General features: G+C 38.7%; 1 protein-coding gene across 1 annotated transcript in view; it reads right to left on the bottom strand.

Annotated features, from left to right (window-relative positions):
- Window positions 1–647: 647 nt before the first annotated feature.
- Window positions 648–15,655, bottom strand: part of LOC107297979 (signal-induced proliferation-associated 1-like protein 1) — a gene marked incomplete at its 3' end in the record, with an annotated part of 49,262 nt that continues 34,254 nt past the window's right edge. Inside the window, exons 2-5 of the mRNA XM_015827344.1 lie at window positions 8,084–9,852; window positions 5,446–5,576; window positions 3,363–3,551; window positions 648–822 (exon numbers count right to left, since the gene is read on the bottom strand). Coding sequence (XP_015682830.1) covers window positions 648–822; window positions 3,363–3,551; window positions 5,446–5,576; window positions 8,084–9,572 — 1,984 coding nt within the window. The remainder of the gene's footprint in view (window positions 823–3,362; window positions 3,552–5,445; window positions 5,577–8,083; window positions 9,853–15,655) is intronic.

Raw genomic sequence — 15,655 nt, 5'->3', positions numbered from 1 at the left:
GGGCATCCTTGTAAGCAGCAGGAATAAGAACATGGTGAGGGGGCAGAGCGCAGGACAGCAGGGACCATGGAGTACAGGGTGGTGATGGTGAGTGTGGCTGGGACTGGGCTGGAGTGCCTGATGTTTCCTGAGTTGGCTCCAGCATTGTGGTAGGGCAGTAGTGGCGAACCTATGGCACACGTGCCAGAGGCGGCACTCGAAGCCCTCTCTGTGGGCACATGCACCGTTGCCTCAGCCCCGCCTCCTCCCACGGCCCCCTCCTCACCAGAGGAGAGTTGCCCCTGGGCACGGCCCAGGCAATGCTGCGCAGCCAAGGACATGGTAGCCGGGCAGTGGGGACAAGACTCCGCCCTTGCACCCCATCACGTGCAGATGATGCTGCAGGGCGCGGGCAGAGGGCGTGGCCACCATGGAGCTGCTGGGCTGCCTGGGTGATCTGTGGTGGGCTGTGGAGGTGGTGGGTGGTCCAGCGGGCATGGTGGAGCGGGGACAGGGGTGGGGAGGTGGTTTTTGGGTACTCGGCCTCTAAAAGGTTCGCCATCACTGTGCTAGGGGGTGGCTAGTGCTTCCCAGGGGCTACAGCTTTGCTCTCCTTATTTTCGTACTCATTATTTTCATTATTCTGAACAAAAAAAATGCAGTCTTACTCTTTGTGTCTAGCTGGGCACGATACTTTTCAAATCCTTTAAGTCTAACCCGTTCTCCCAACAACTGAAGAAACTCTTCAAAGGCTGGGCCTGCTGATTCATTATTGTACATTTCCTCTTCTGTGCTTTGCCCAGACTTGCAGTACATGATTCCCACTTTCAGCTGATAGCTTAACTGTAAATACAAATAGAAGCACAAGTTTGCATTCTTGTATTATCTGTGCTGCATCAAGAGGTACAAAGCTATTCCTTTCAAAATTTATCTCTGTTTTCCGTAATAAGAAAGCTGAGTGAAAAAAAATGAAAATGACAAGGTTCTATATATTTACTATGCTGTATTTCAAATTGCTCCACAAAATAATTCAGAGACCACTGGCATTCCCAATTCCAAATTTCACAAAAAAAAAAAGAAAAAGAAAAATACAAGTAGCCTCACTACTTTAAATCTTAGGTTTGAAAACATTGCTTTATTTTTTTCAGAATTTACAATAATTTTGTTAAAAGATAAATTTGAAGTTACAGTAAATACATAAAACAAGATGACCATTAATCTGATCCAGTCAAATCAATGGCAAGAATTCTTGAAATGTCAATTTATAAACAGCTTATATGTTAAAGTATGTAATTTAAGGTAATTAAATAATCAAGTTGTCCTCATCTAACTATATTACTACATAAAATTTACTAAAATAATGCTTACAATTGAAGTGAGTAACCAATGACAGTGTAAAGAAATCTTTTCATCAGGTAATCTTTTCATCATTAGAAAGTTACCAAAAACTGCAATATGGAAAATAGATTAGCCACGGTACTACTACCTTCTCACTAACCACTGAATTCTCACAAAAGCACCTGGTTTATTTATGATCACTTCATTATGTCTGCTTCAATTATTATTATTATTATTATGCTATTTAATATTATTACTGTATGCTTGACAGAACTAGAAGGATAAAGTCTATGGAGATTCTCAGTCATCCAGGTCATGGTTGTCCCAAAGATGTTTTTCCAAGAGGCAACTGGACTTTCTTGTTTTTCTTGGAAGATGTTTCGTTTCTCATCCAAGAAGCTTTTTCCAAAGATGCTTCTTGGATGAGAAGCGAAACGACTTCCAAGAAAAACAAGAAAGACCAGTTGCCTCTTGAAAAAGCACCTTTAGAAGGATAAAGGCACAGAAAAGAAGCTGAACTTTACAGAACAAAAAGAAAATATATTTATATCTAAAACAGACATTCAGTTAAAATGGGGAAAAACATTTGGAAAAGTCACAGTAGATTAAGTATGCATGCTTGTGGTCTATTAGTGTATGCAGAGAAACACAGTGAATTCCTGTTAAAATAGGTTTCTAATGTTCTGACACAGCCAAATATTGTTCCCCATTCTGAATACTCTTCAGAGCCCTAGTCATCAACTTGCCAGGGACCAAGATACAATATATTGTAATAAAATCTGTTCCGTCTTCAATTTCAGAATGCACAACCCCCGAGAGGCCTAAAATCTACTGACTATAACAGGATGCTTCTCCCAACTTTACAAGGCTTGAAGTTTTGATTGGGCTTTTGGCCATACACGAAAAGCTCAAAAAGCCAGAGTTAAAGATGTCATATATTGCTTATAAAAAAGGAAAACAAGTAAACATTTTTAAAATTTGTTTTCAAACAGAGGATCTCAAAAATGAGGAAAAATTCTCTTGATTTCTCCCCCCCATATACCTATGCTATAGAAAGAAGCATTCTCAGTACAACTTATTTTTTCAAGGAACATACTATATTAACATCTCCCAAATTGCCTTAGGTTCTCAATAATAACACTTGCATCATATATTGGACAAGCTTCAACTTTTTCATTTTCATCTACTCTTAAACTGATGATCACATATTGAGAATGAGTTGAGTATTATCCTGCTAGTGATTCTTAAGTCCAAAAATCTGGATGGTCTCTCCTATTTCTAAAATTAGCATAAAAACCAAAATGGTATCATGTAATATTCCATAAGCCAAAATAGTATGTTAGCACTGTTTTCTGATGAAAACTTTTTGGAAAGAAAGATTCTGAAATAATTATGCAGCTCTAATTTTTCTGGCAGCTCAGAAAGATTCTAAAATTGATTAAAACAAAGGCTGTTGAGAACAACAAGCTAATCAAAATGATAACATTGTTCCTGTTCATCTCCTGAAAGGGTTAGTTCAGCAGAGCACAAAGGCAGAGAACAGGTATATAATACATCTATGTCATTAGTTTTATCCCAAAATACCTGAATTGAATGCCATTAACTGCAAAGCTTTCATTAATATGATAGAATTACAACTTTAAATTAATGTTTTACAAGCAGTACTAAGAACCTAATGAAGTTCATTGTTAAAATATATTGCGATGGTAGCTCAAATGTCATAGGTAGAAAGGCATAATTTTGAATCAGTTTCCTAAGCGATGTCTTGCAGCAATGTATGAAGAAAATACTTTTTAATTGATAATATAATTGAAATAGTTATTTGTTTAAAACGGCTTGTATCTTTATCGCTATTTTGCAATATTTAGCTCCTCTATGTATCTGATTAAGTTATTTGAGAGCAAACTAATTCCTGAAATGTCTTATTCTTTAACATCAATAGATAGCTTTATAGAACATTTTTAAGCTAAACAAAAAAAACCCCAACAATTTATTATTATAAGACTAACCAACTAAAAACCAAATACGTGCAATTTAAATCTTACCCCTTGTTCGTCGAGTTTCATAAGCTGCTCTGTGACTTTAGGTGTATTGAAAGCCAACCTCAGGCAATGGATGTTTAGTTCAGGAACCACATGTTCTAGGACTTCTTTCAAGGGCAACCCTCTGGCTGTACAATGCTTTGCAGTTGAAGGTATTGCATCTTCCAAGACAGTACCTCTTAGCGTTGTAAGCTAGAAATTAAAAAAAATATATATACCAAGTTGTGAGGAAAATATGTTAGTAATACGCAGTAATAGTAATAGTTTTTTTTTTAATTCTCCCACAAAGTATCAACTTAAATGGGATAGGACAATTCAAAATGTATTACTAACTAAGATGCACATTTGTTTTTTTTCTGCTTAGTGATAATACAGGTAGTCTTTGACTTACATCCACCACTGAGTCCAGGATTATGATAAAAAAGTCATGGCAGTTGTTAAGGGAAGAACCCATGTGATTGCCTCGCTCAATGATCACAATCCCTGTTCTCCCTTTTGCAGTCATTAAGCAATTACACAGGGTGTTAAGCAGAACATGGGATGCCTTGGGGGGAAGCCCTGGGAAGTCTGATGCATGCCCAGGCATGCCCTGAAGCATCTGCCCAGCTCATATAGATCCGGCGCTGGGCCTTTATTCTTCATTTGAGATTTTGAGATTTGAGATTTTATTAAATTTATACCCCGCCCTTCTCCCGGAGGACTCAGGGCGGCTTACAGCCAGTTTAAAACAGTGATACAATACAAAATTTAAAAAGATTAAAAATAACTATTTAAATTTGGCCGCTTCTACTAAAAATTTAATTTAAAACCCCTTTAAAATACCCCTAGGCCAGTCCTGCCTGCTGAAATAACCAGGTCTTAAGGGCGCGGCGGAAGGAGGGGAGATCCGGGATCATAATCATGACTTAAGTCATAATCATGACTTAAGTCATAATCACTTAAGTCATCATGACTTAAGCATTCTTGCCATCAAACAGCACTGTCCTTAATGCAGAACATATTAAGCTGTAATAATGGTGCACCTTTTTATATTTGCATAAAGGAAAGACACAAAATAACAAAAACAAAACAACATTTTCGTAAGACTTTAGGTTTGTGTCCTAAAGTGTTAAGCAAACTTTCTTAGGTGCTGGGCAAATATTTGCTCATTTTGTACAATGTAATGGCAATTCCTGACATAGTTTAAAGCAGTGGTTCTCAACCTTTTTAATGCCGCGACCCCCAACCGGTCGTAAGTCGAGGACTAAACCGGTCGTAAGTCGAGGACTAAACCGGTCGTAAGTCGAGGACTTTCCCTGCCCGGGAGCGCCACGCATGCATGGTTCCGCCCCCTGCGCCAGCCGAGGCGTAGCTGGCAAGCGGCAGAGACGGAGCAGGCCAACCACCAGCTGGCCCAGCCCAAGGGAGGTAAGGCACCCGCCGGAAAAGGGGAAAAAATGGCAGACAGCCTTGCTCGGCAACCCCCGTGAAATGGTCGATCGACCCCAAATGGGGTCGCGACCCATAGGTTGAGAACCGCTGGTTTAAGGAAATGTATGTTTAGAGATGCTAAAATGTAAATAATTAATCTTTCTATACAAGCAAAAATAAAGCCTTACATTATGTAAAAACTGCCCTTATTTTCCCAGTATATACAGTATATCCACAGCTATCATCATAGGTTAACACAATTTATGATTATTCCCCCGCCCCATTCTAAGAAGCATACCAAAGGCTGCCACTGAATCGTAAGTTGCACATCACTTGTGTGAGATTTCTGCCGAGTATTGTTAGAAAAACAATTCACTGGATTTTTAATTAGGTTATTTCTTATTCTTTCTTCTCAAAACATAAAATAACCATGCATGTTGGATGACAAGAATCTTGGGATATTTAATTCCAATGCTGTATAAATTGAGAAAATGCTTTGTATAGGAACCACCTCTCTTTAATAAATCTTCTCTGAGTTTTATAAAATGCACAACCGTTTGCATAATATTAATTTACTGACAGCAATTATCCTCCCAATGTTTAGGCATGTGATTTTGTAAGAAGTTCAGCACAGAAATCAAATTTCTTATTTCTTTACAGCCCAGGCATCGCTTACCTCACTGGTTCTGAAAATAATGCGGTAGCTAAACTGGGAACCATTTTCTTTTATTTCCTCAGGTTTTTCTCTTCTGATGCTGACAGCTACGGGACCAAGGTTTTCATCTGCCCCAAAGTAGTTCCAGTGTTCTTGTGCAATTAAAATCAAACACGTATTTGGGGGATGGAGGTGGACAAATGAAAGGATAATTATGTTTCATAAAAGAAGGATACATATTGTTATCACAATATTTCTAGGTTTTAAGATTAGTTCAGACAGAACAATTTTGCTTTTAACACAAGTTCCAACTAAGCGTAGACACAAAAACATAACATATTAACATGTGGATCAGGCAATCAGAATTAAACCTGAGCACCATCTAGAGATTTTTTACTTCGATTGTATCAAACTCAGAAATATCTATCATTATGATCAACTGGCTGCATGTTCCTTTGTAAAATTCCATGGTATGTTTTTTTCAAGTATGTTCATTCAAAAATACTCTAATCTAAAACCATCTTTCCTTTTATTCTTTCTTTTTTAATATACCAAACCAAACATTCCTAGATATACATACAGTATAATAAAACATAAAACACTTAAAATAAAACATATAATAAAACATACAAACCAAATAAATGAACTATCATTATTTGACAACTACCAAAATAGTTCCATTTCAGATGGAATTCGATTCAGGTCCAACTCATTTTGATTTGAAACGCTAAACTGGTCATACCTGATTGATAGTTTTATGGGTAAAAAATAAGAAACACCAGACTACTGATCATAAAGGAGCACCGAAAACATAATCTCACAAGTAGGTAGCAGCAAAGAGTTCCCATATTTTTGCTAAAAAAATAAATGGATATGTCTTATAGTCACTAGGACTATAAAGTAAACTCAAAAGATATTTTACATTACAGATATAATGTAAATAATGTTGATGATACTCTGTTTATATAATAATAAGAGCAAGTTCTGTTTCTAGAACAATAAGAGTAATGTATGTACAACTGCTTTTTTAAAAATGAAAAAATAGAAGTCTGTTCACAAGTTTAAATCTATAGGTATTTGCAGTCCTTCTTAAAAGTCTACATTTCATTATCACACTGAATGACACAAGCTCTTCTTAAAACCGTACATGTTTTTTATACAAATAGTCCTTGACTAGGATCATTTATTCAGTGACTGTCCAAATTTACAACAGCACTGAATCAATAGTGGTTACAATTGTCAAGAGTTTTGGCTGCCCCAGTACCTCTGTAATCATGTGATCATGATCTGAATGCCTGGCAACCTGTTTACAACTATGATCAATTGCCAAGAGAGTTGTGATCAAATGATCGCCTTTTGCAACTTTCCATGCTGCCTTCCCCAAAAAGTCAAAGGGTGAGTCACTGGGGTAAGACTTCCCTACCTGAACAACCTCTCACTGCCCCTCTGTGTTCACACTGTGTCGGCCATTTGTGGAACCCTATGCATCTGCCCTGAACTGTGCAGGTCCCCTTGCAAATCTTCACACATGCTCACCAACCTACGAAGTATATCTCACACACCCTTGCCTATCTGCAGAGCATCTCTCATGCACCCTTGCTAACCGTCTCCCACACTCAGACCCACCCAACCTTGTCTCTCCCTCGCCCCCCCCACCAGCACCCACACTACCTGTGTGGGCCCGGGACTTGCAACTTCCAACCAGCTTCCTCACTGATTTTGGTTGTGGGAAGCTAAGAGGAAGTTGCCTCACATAATGAATGAATTGCTTAGTGACAGAAATTTCCATCCCGATTGCTATTATAAGTCAAGGACTATTTGTAATGTTAAGCTTTTAATGATTATAATATTAAAAATCATTTTGAATAATTGTTTTAGCTTGCTGTGCGCTACCCAGAGTCACTTGTTTATGAGATGGGCAGCCATAGGAATCTGATGAATAAATAAATAATAATAATAAAAAAAACCTCTCTTTCCCTTCCCATGTGGTTCAGGAACTAAAAGGCTTCTGCTTCTATTTAAATCAAGATCAAGAGTTGTGGCCGTTATTAACAAGCCACTTTAAAACACATCATCTTTAAACAGTTGTTTTTGAGGCTAGCCTCAAATTATATTAACCATAGTTAAAGTTAAATACAGTTCCCAGTCCCAAGCCACATAGTAACTTCACAGCAGAAAGTTTTCACAGTGAAAGCTTTTGGAAAAGAGAAAGATGAGAAAGAATGCAAGCCTATAAGGAAAACAGGCCCTTCTAGCTCTGCCATAAATAATATTGCAGTACTTCTTGCTCAGTATTAAAATAAGAAATGCCAAATTTGTAATGTGTGTCATAAGTTACAAGTAGCATATAATAGCTCTGTGTAAGGATTTACTCTGATANATGAGTTACTATGTGCCTCAATGGGCATTTTCAAAAGTCTGGAAAGACTTGAAAATGCTAGTGAGAGGCTTGTGAAGTTTAACTGCTTTTCTTTTCCTTTTTTTTTTTTTTAAGAAATGAGCAGCCTTCTATGCTTCTCTCAAATCTTTGCCAAAGCACAACATGCCACAGAAGATTTGTACAGCCCCTAGTAGATAAACAAACACTGTGCATCAAAGCAGTTCTTAGGTGAATGTTGAGTATACAGCAACTTTTCCAAAGTAGTTAATAACTACTCACCTTTCTGATAGAAGAATTTCCGATAGTAATATGCACCGAGATCCACATGTTCAACAATGTACCTCTTAGCTCTGTCCAAGTGCAACACCAGATTTTCCTTGGGTACTTCAAGTACTGCCACTCCCGCATTTGTGCAATGAGAGCTAAGAGTAGACTCAAAAGAGGCACTTTCACAGCCACTAAAGGATCCAGAGTTAGATTTGGTGAGACTGATGTTTCTTTCTCCTTCCCCACCGATCTCATTACGAAAATACGGGCAACTCAACACAAGATCATTGCTTTTGTCATCTCCCTGGTCCACATTTAAAGTTCCTTTGGAATTCAGTTCTTCTGTACTACCCATAGGGGAATTAAAACTTGCAGAATGGGATAATGGTCCAGAAGCTAACGATGCAACCGCAGCAGCAGAAGCTCCAGTAGTTGTGTTCCTTCTTTTTATAACATTATGCCGGTTAACTGCCACTTCATTTAAATCAAATAATATACTTTGAACATCATAATGAGCAAAACATTTGGGGCACATCCAAGGCCTGACACTATCCTCTGATCGGCTGTCTTCTAGATCTGAAGTCTTTCCAAGATCTCCTTCACCTTTGGCATTACGCAGCTTGCGAAAAATAGAAGAATCTCCTGTCTCTGATTTTGAACGCCTCTTCAGTGGTTTCTCCCTTTCTTTAAAGAATCGAAGGTTCTCCCTGTGAGTAATGGGTCCATCTATCACATCCAAAGAAAATCCTGAACCTTTACTTCCACTAGCTATAAGGAGTTCACCAAATTTGCTGGAGGCTGAACCTCTTTGATCAGACGTTTCATCTTTATAACCTTTTAACAAGTCAAAAAAACTTTCCCCTGAGGTACCCTGCTTATCTATTGAGGAGGTGCTGCCATATTCTCTGTGCAATGATGGTCCTGATTTGTAACTGGGTGAGATACATTCATCATAACTATCCACATCAAGCTCACTTAGGGTGATGTCACTATTACTACGCTGTCTTATTCTACGAAGAGCTTTTCTTGGGGAGCTGTGGTAACCATCAGGTGTAAGAAATCTAGAATCTAAGTTCTCAGATTGTCTTGCTTTGCTTTTAAGTGTGTTTTGGATACTCTTTAACATGACAGAATCACTACTGTTCAAATTAATTGAACTTCCCTGGCTACCCGGACTACTTTTTGAGGACATACTATCCAGACAGCTTGATGTATCCATTTCTTGACTTGATCTACTGTTTTCTTTGACATTCTCCTTCCTTGGAGGCCAGTCTGCAATCCTTGCTCTAACTCCCATTTTAGGAACTCCAGGTGTGGAAGTAAGATGATGTGATCCTTCATTGCGTGGAGGGCCCACTGGAGCCATCATGGAAGATCCCAAGCTACCATTCTGTGACCTAAAGCGTCTCATATAAAAGTCATCTGAATGTATCTTAGGGGTAACATCTGATATTCCGGTGGCAACTGCCCTTTCAGTCTGGGACCGTTTCAAGCTGGTCATTATTAGAAAGTGTGTTTAGTCTCAGTAAGCGCCAAAGGAAAATACACTCATTGCCGCCTTTTAAATGTAAAACTCTCTTTTGGAGAAGATCCTCTAGAAAGTATAACGGGTGCATGAGATCCCAGTTGTGATCATTTAATTTAGTGGCAAATGGTCTAAAGATGCTGTTCTTCAGTCACTTTTCACTTCTTTGGAATTGAAATTCATCCATTTTATCAAGCAGTCATCTTCCCCAAAATCAAAAATACTGAGGGTCAAAGCTTCAATATTCGCTTTAAACCTAAGGTAAATAAAGAAGTACATAGAACAATTAATCATTGCATAAAATAAGTTATAAAAAATAGAAAAGAAATATACTACTTTCTCAGTATATTTTGCCATATGTATCAGTGAAAAAGCAGAAGATAGCTGATATCTTACAGTCTTTATAAAGAAAATGTATTTTTAATAAAGCTGTATTACTATGATACTTTTCATCTTTCCTATAACCTATCCTTATCTTCTTATGACTATAACTTTGCTGCTTGTATCTTACAATTTATAGAGTTTTTTTTAGTATCCTAGTATAATTATGTTGTTTGCTTAGCTAGTACTCCTTGACAGGGGTCCTCAACCTTGGCAACTTTAAGACTTGTGGACTTCAACTCCCAGAATTCCTCAACCAGCTTTGCTGGCTGAGGAATTCTGGGAGTTGAAGTGTACAAGTCTTGAAGTTGCCACGGTTGAGGACCCCTGTTCTATGACTATCACTAAGTGTTGCATCTTATGATTTATGATGAAGTGTTGTATTTCACAACTTAAGATAATGTATTTTCATACTGTATATGATCATGATTATCACTATTACCTGTATGTACATTGAGAGCTTATGCACCGGAGACGCTTGGCCAACCACACTTGGCCAATAAATAATTCTATTTTTTTAATATTTAAAGTAGATGGTTATAGAAAGTGTGCTACCATTTCAAACATAACCGATAGCTTAGTATGAATGAACTACATCCTAAAGTAAGGCTGTGCAAGTCAATTTTTTCATAATGCACTTCCCCATTTTTGTTACTTCCCCCCTTTTATACCATCCCCATATCAGATGTTATTTTTAAATAGATTGTGGAGGGGGAGAGAGGAGGCTGTTGAAGCAACATGGGAATATAAAAGGCCTGCTTCAGGGCCAGTTCTCCTAACTTTGGAATCTGGTATGATACAGCCATAGTTGAGCAACATGTCATCAGCACTAGACACGGTCATTTTTATTCTTTCAGGTCTTTTCATTATTAATAATCTTTAATGTTAATATGAGATAGCTAATTTCTTACTGCTGCTTTTACAATTTATCATTTTATTCTTTATTTTGTTTGTTCTGTTTTGTATGTTTTATAAAATACTTTAATATATGGTTTTAGTAATTATTACGTATGAATTAAATACAAGAAAAATATATACAATTTCAGTAGCAGTAATAATGTGTGAGCAGTTAGCTAATGACAGCAAAAAAGCTCCCTCAAGAGTCAAATTACATGTTATGAAAAACTTGCAAAAATTTAAAAAATGTAAATAGAGGCTGCTGGCAGACAAAGAGATAGAATCTTTCTCTCTTGTATAAACTCAACAAAAATCTCCCTGTTACCCTAAAGATGCTTTCTTATAATCATGACAAATAATTACATTTTTTTTAAAAAAAAGGCAATTATTGCCTTTGAGACATTAATGAACTTTTTGACACTTAAATACTATATAAGAAGATATAGAGCAGTGATGGCGAACCTATGGCACGGGTGCCAGAGGCAGCAGTCGGAGCCCTCTCTGTGGGCACACGGCCGTTGTCCCAGCCTTGTCTCCCCCCGCAACCCATTCCTCACCAGCAGCCACCCCGGAGGAGAGTCGCCCCCAAGCGTGATCCACGTGGAGCTGTGTAGCCAAGGACATGGCAGCCAGACAGCGTAGACAAGACTCTGTCCTCATGCCCCATCGCGCACAGTTGATGCTGCGGGACGCGAGCCATGGCACTGCTGGGCGATCTGCGGTGGGCCCTGGAGGTGGTGAGTGGCCCCGTGGGCAGGTGGGGTGGGGGCAGGGGGTGGAGCAGGGGCGGGGCCAGTTTTTGGGCACTCGGTCTCTAAAAGGTTCACCATCACTGATATAGAGGCTGTAAGTCAGGTTTCCTTGATTAGCTGGGATTGTACTCAAAATAAGATGAATTTCTACCAATGCCATTTCTAAATGGAATTCTGTGGGTTAGCTCTAGGTTTAGAATCATCCTCAGGAAGGTGACTTCAATGGCTTTTTATTTGGTCCCTCTCATCTCTCTGTGTTATACTGATTTACCAAAAATCATCAAATGGGTACTGGGAGGGAGGGGAGGGAAAGCAGACTCAAGCACCTGTCTTAAAATTGCAACCTTTCCCCCATGTGACATGGAGACAGTTCAGAAAGAAGCCAGACTTCCTGTTCTTCCTTTTGCTGCTAGGTAATGGTTTCCCGGAAAAGGGAAAACTAGAACTAGATATGGAATGCCTTTGCCTTTAATTTTAATACTTTGACACTCACCAACCACCTCTATCCCCCAATTATTGCAATTCTGGATAGCCAAAAAAAATAAATTTATAAAGGCCCTCATTAGTAAAGCAACATACATGTCTGATGTATCGCTTGCTTATGCAATGATGTGGGGCAGTAATATGAATTACTGATTAACTTCCACTGATGTTTCAAATACAAACATGCATTCTAAAAAACTCTGTTAAGAATTAAAAAAAAAATCAGAATTATTTTCTAGGCTTGCATTCAGAGAAATGCATTTTGTACGTGTAACCGAGTTCTTATCTCTTTACCAGTGTGGGTGGCTTCATGAACATCCTACAGACTGGTTCCTAAGGCCTGGATATATTCTAGAACAGGTTGGGGTGTGACACATGGCTGAAATCAAGCAGATAATAAATGTATTCGAAGTGTTTCTATTTTTATCCATAGTTATACTGATCTAAAAAAAATGTCTGATGGAGAAAACTTTTAAAAATCTTGTTATGTCTTTCCATAGAGGAATAAGTTGTCACCTTGCAACAGACCTGTCCGAAGCCATTTTCCTCGTTTCTGGTTGCCACAAGATAAGGGGGAGGAAAACTCAACTCTCGGAGTTCTGTTCTAATTGGTCTCATCTATTGGAACTATGGCATAAGTCAGTGTTGGCGAACCTATGGCACAGGTGCCAGAGGCGGCACTCAGAGCCCTCTCTGTAGGCACACGTGCCATTGCCCCAGCCTCGCCTCCCTCCGCGACCCCCTCTCTTCAGCAGCCCCCTGAAGGAGAGTCATCCCTGAGCGTGGCCCACGCGGAGCATGGCGTGAGCAAGAACATGGCAGCCAGGCAGTGTGAACAAGACTCTGCCCTCACAACCCATCGTGCACAGTTGATGCTGCAGGGCGTGGGCAGAGGGCGTGACCGCCATAGCGCTGCTGGGCTGCCTGGGCGATCTGCGGGCAGGTGGGGTGGGGGATGGGGGGATGGACCAGTTTTTGGGCACTCGGTCTCTAAAAGGTTCGCCATCACTGGCATAAGTTTTCTGTACTCAAGATTTTTTGCACATTAAAATATGACTGTAATAAACAAGGTATCTGTTTAATTCTGTTTATCTGTTTAATTCTAATTTTCACAGATGCTGAAATTAAAACTAAAAGAACACAATCTTTTCCTTCATCACACTGCCCCTAAATTGAACATAAAATGCTATATTGTTCTTTTAAAGAGCTTTAACAACAAAACACCACCTCCAAAAATGCACCCTGGCAGGGAGTAGACAAAGGCAAGAGGATGTCAGCATAAAATCCTATAGTGCTGTATACACCCTTTAATACAAAACAAAAGAGAGAGGCTCCTATTCAGACAGCCAACCAGTTACAGAACAAATGGCCTTCAAATACTTACCAAGTCTACGCATGCAAAGATGCTGCTGAACTAGCACCATGTTGATGAAGCAGCATTGTGTACAAATCAAAGATTCTGGCAGATCTAGGGAAACTAGCATTTGTGTGAGTCTCTTCCCATAAGTAACAACTGGCTTCTTCCATAGTAATTAAAACTCTAGGAAGAACATTTTCTGCCTCTAACATTCACCCCATCTTAATGGAGAATTCTAAAATTAGTATACTGCAGAAAAGGGTAGCAGAGGACAAACAAGACTCATAATTGCTGCAATATTTTTGTTGCAGGCCCATAGCTCTTAAAGTGTGATGCAATATTCACATACTTTCAAATTTTCATTGTATCATATCATATTTACTCTGGCAACAGCTAGATTGTTATCAAGTTAATCAAACAATCCATCTTTAACTAAGAAGCCAGTTTACTCCCAGCTTGAAACAGCGAATAAGAAAGCTCCAAAATTTTAATTTTTACTTTCAGAAAAGCTATTAATTTCTGCTACACAATTCAGATTTTTAAAACTTAAGTTAGCAAAAGTTTTGTTTTAAATCAGTAATTATTGTAAGTGACACTAGAGGCAGTCCTCCTTCAGAGGAGTCCACTAAAGGACTCCATCGCTAAGTGATATGGTTGCTAAGCGAAACATCAAATGACTGTTGAGAACTTACAATATCATTTCCCATTCAGTCATTCAGTGAGTAACCACAGATAATTAAATGAGACATTACATGACTGTGCCTTGTGATTTTACTCCCAGCTTCTCATTGATTTTGCTTCAACTGTTGAAAACAAGTTTTGAAGCAAGCAAATGGCAATTACATGACCATGGGATACCGTGATGGTTGTAAATGCAAGCACATTGTGTTACTATAGTCCTAAGAACATCTGAAAATCTGTGTAAGCAATCTGGCCTAAAATCTTACTTGTATGAGGAACTTTGGTGTTGATAAATTAAATAGAACTTTCAAGAGTCAAAAGGAAAAGCTTCTTTATGATGGGATACTTATTACCTATCTCTCACATTTTTCTTTCATACATAGAAAATACGAAAGCCCAGTTACAGAAAGATCCCCATCTTCCATTTATTACAGTAATACCATTTAATAATGGATATTATTTCTCTTCTGGAAAGCTCAGAATAGCCAGTTCCAAATTAGACAATGACCATTATTATAAACATAACGCATATATATGTATCTCACAATGATAGGTAGGTAGATAAGTAGATAGATAGACAGACAGATAGACAGGTATGCACATTTTTCATCATTTCTCTGACATGGATATAACAAATTTTAGGAACTAAAAATAGAGAAAAATTAGAAAGATGAAAATAGTAATTGAAATTACTAAATTAAATTAAAGTATAGTAACATGTCCGTGCATGTTTGTATGGTTTCACTTTTACTCAGCTTCATTTTAAATGTAAATATAGAAGTTAAACTACAAGAGGCTATTTCCAATTGCGAAGTTATGTTAGGATTTAATGAAGGAGTACTTTGTTCAAAATGAATCTGCCTATCCTGTTAGATCAGAGGCCTCCAACCTTTTGGACACCAGGGACCAGTTCTATGGAGAAAGATTTTTCCACGGACCAGAGTGGGCATGGTTTCGTGTGCTACCTGCATCCAGTGGGTGGGGCTTCACTTATTTGCGTGGCCCGGTTGTTAGTATACCGCGACCTGGTGCCAGTCCATGGACTGGGGGTTAGTGACCCATGTGTTAGATCATCTGGGGTGCTTGTGCATGGCCCACCAACATGCAAAACTAAGAGGTATATGGATAAGAAAGGCCTTCTCTATGGCTAAAGTGAGGGAAAAAATATTTTACCTCCTGCTGATTTTGTATGTTTGCCCACTGACAAAGAAGTGATCATTCTATATTTGTAATGGTAGGTTTATTTTAACAGTGAGAGACAGAATAACAATAAGTATTCAGCAAGATTTCTGGCCCCCAGGTGTCTTTCATACAGATAACAAGCTGAGATTAGGAGCACTCTCTTAAAGGGAGTGCTCCAAATCTCAGCTTGTTACCTGTATAAAAGACACTTGTCCACAGACGCAATCAATCAATCAGATTCCAAATTCTCCACCATGGCCAAGACCAAAGAGCTGTCCAAGGATGTCAGGGACAAGACTGTAGACCTACACAAGGCTGGAATGGGC

This window comes from Protobothrops mucrosquamatus, unplaced genomic scaffold (genome assembly GCF_001527695.2).
Source record: "Protobothrops mucrosquamatus isolate PMUCROS unplaced genomic scaffold, P.Mucros_1.0 scaffold3629, whole genome shotgun sequence".
Classification (NCBI taxonomy): domain Eukaryota; kingdom Metazoa; phylum Chordata; class Lepidosauria; order Squamata; family Viperidae; genus Protobothrops; species Protobothrops mucrosquamatus.
Note: the sequence above shows the minus strand (reverse complement) of the source record. Positions and strands in the feature narration are given on the sequence as shown.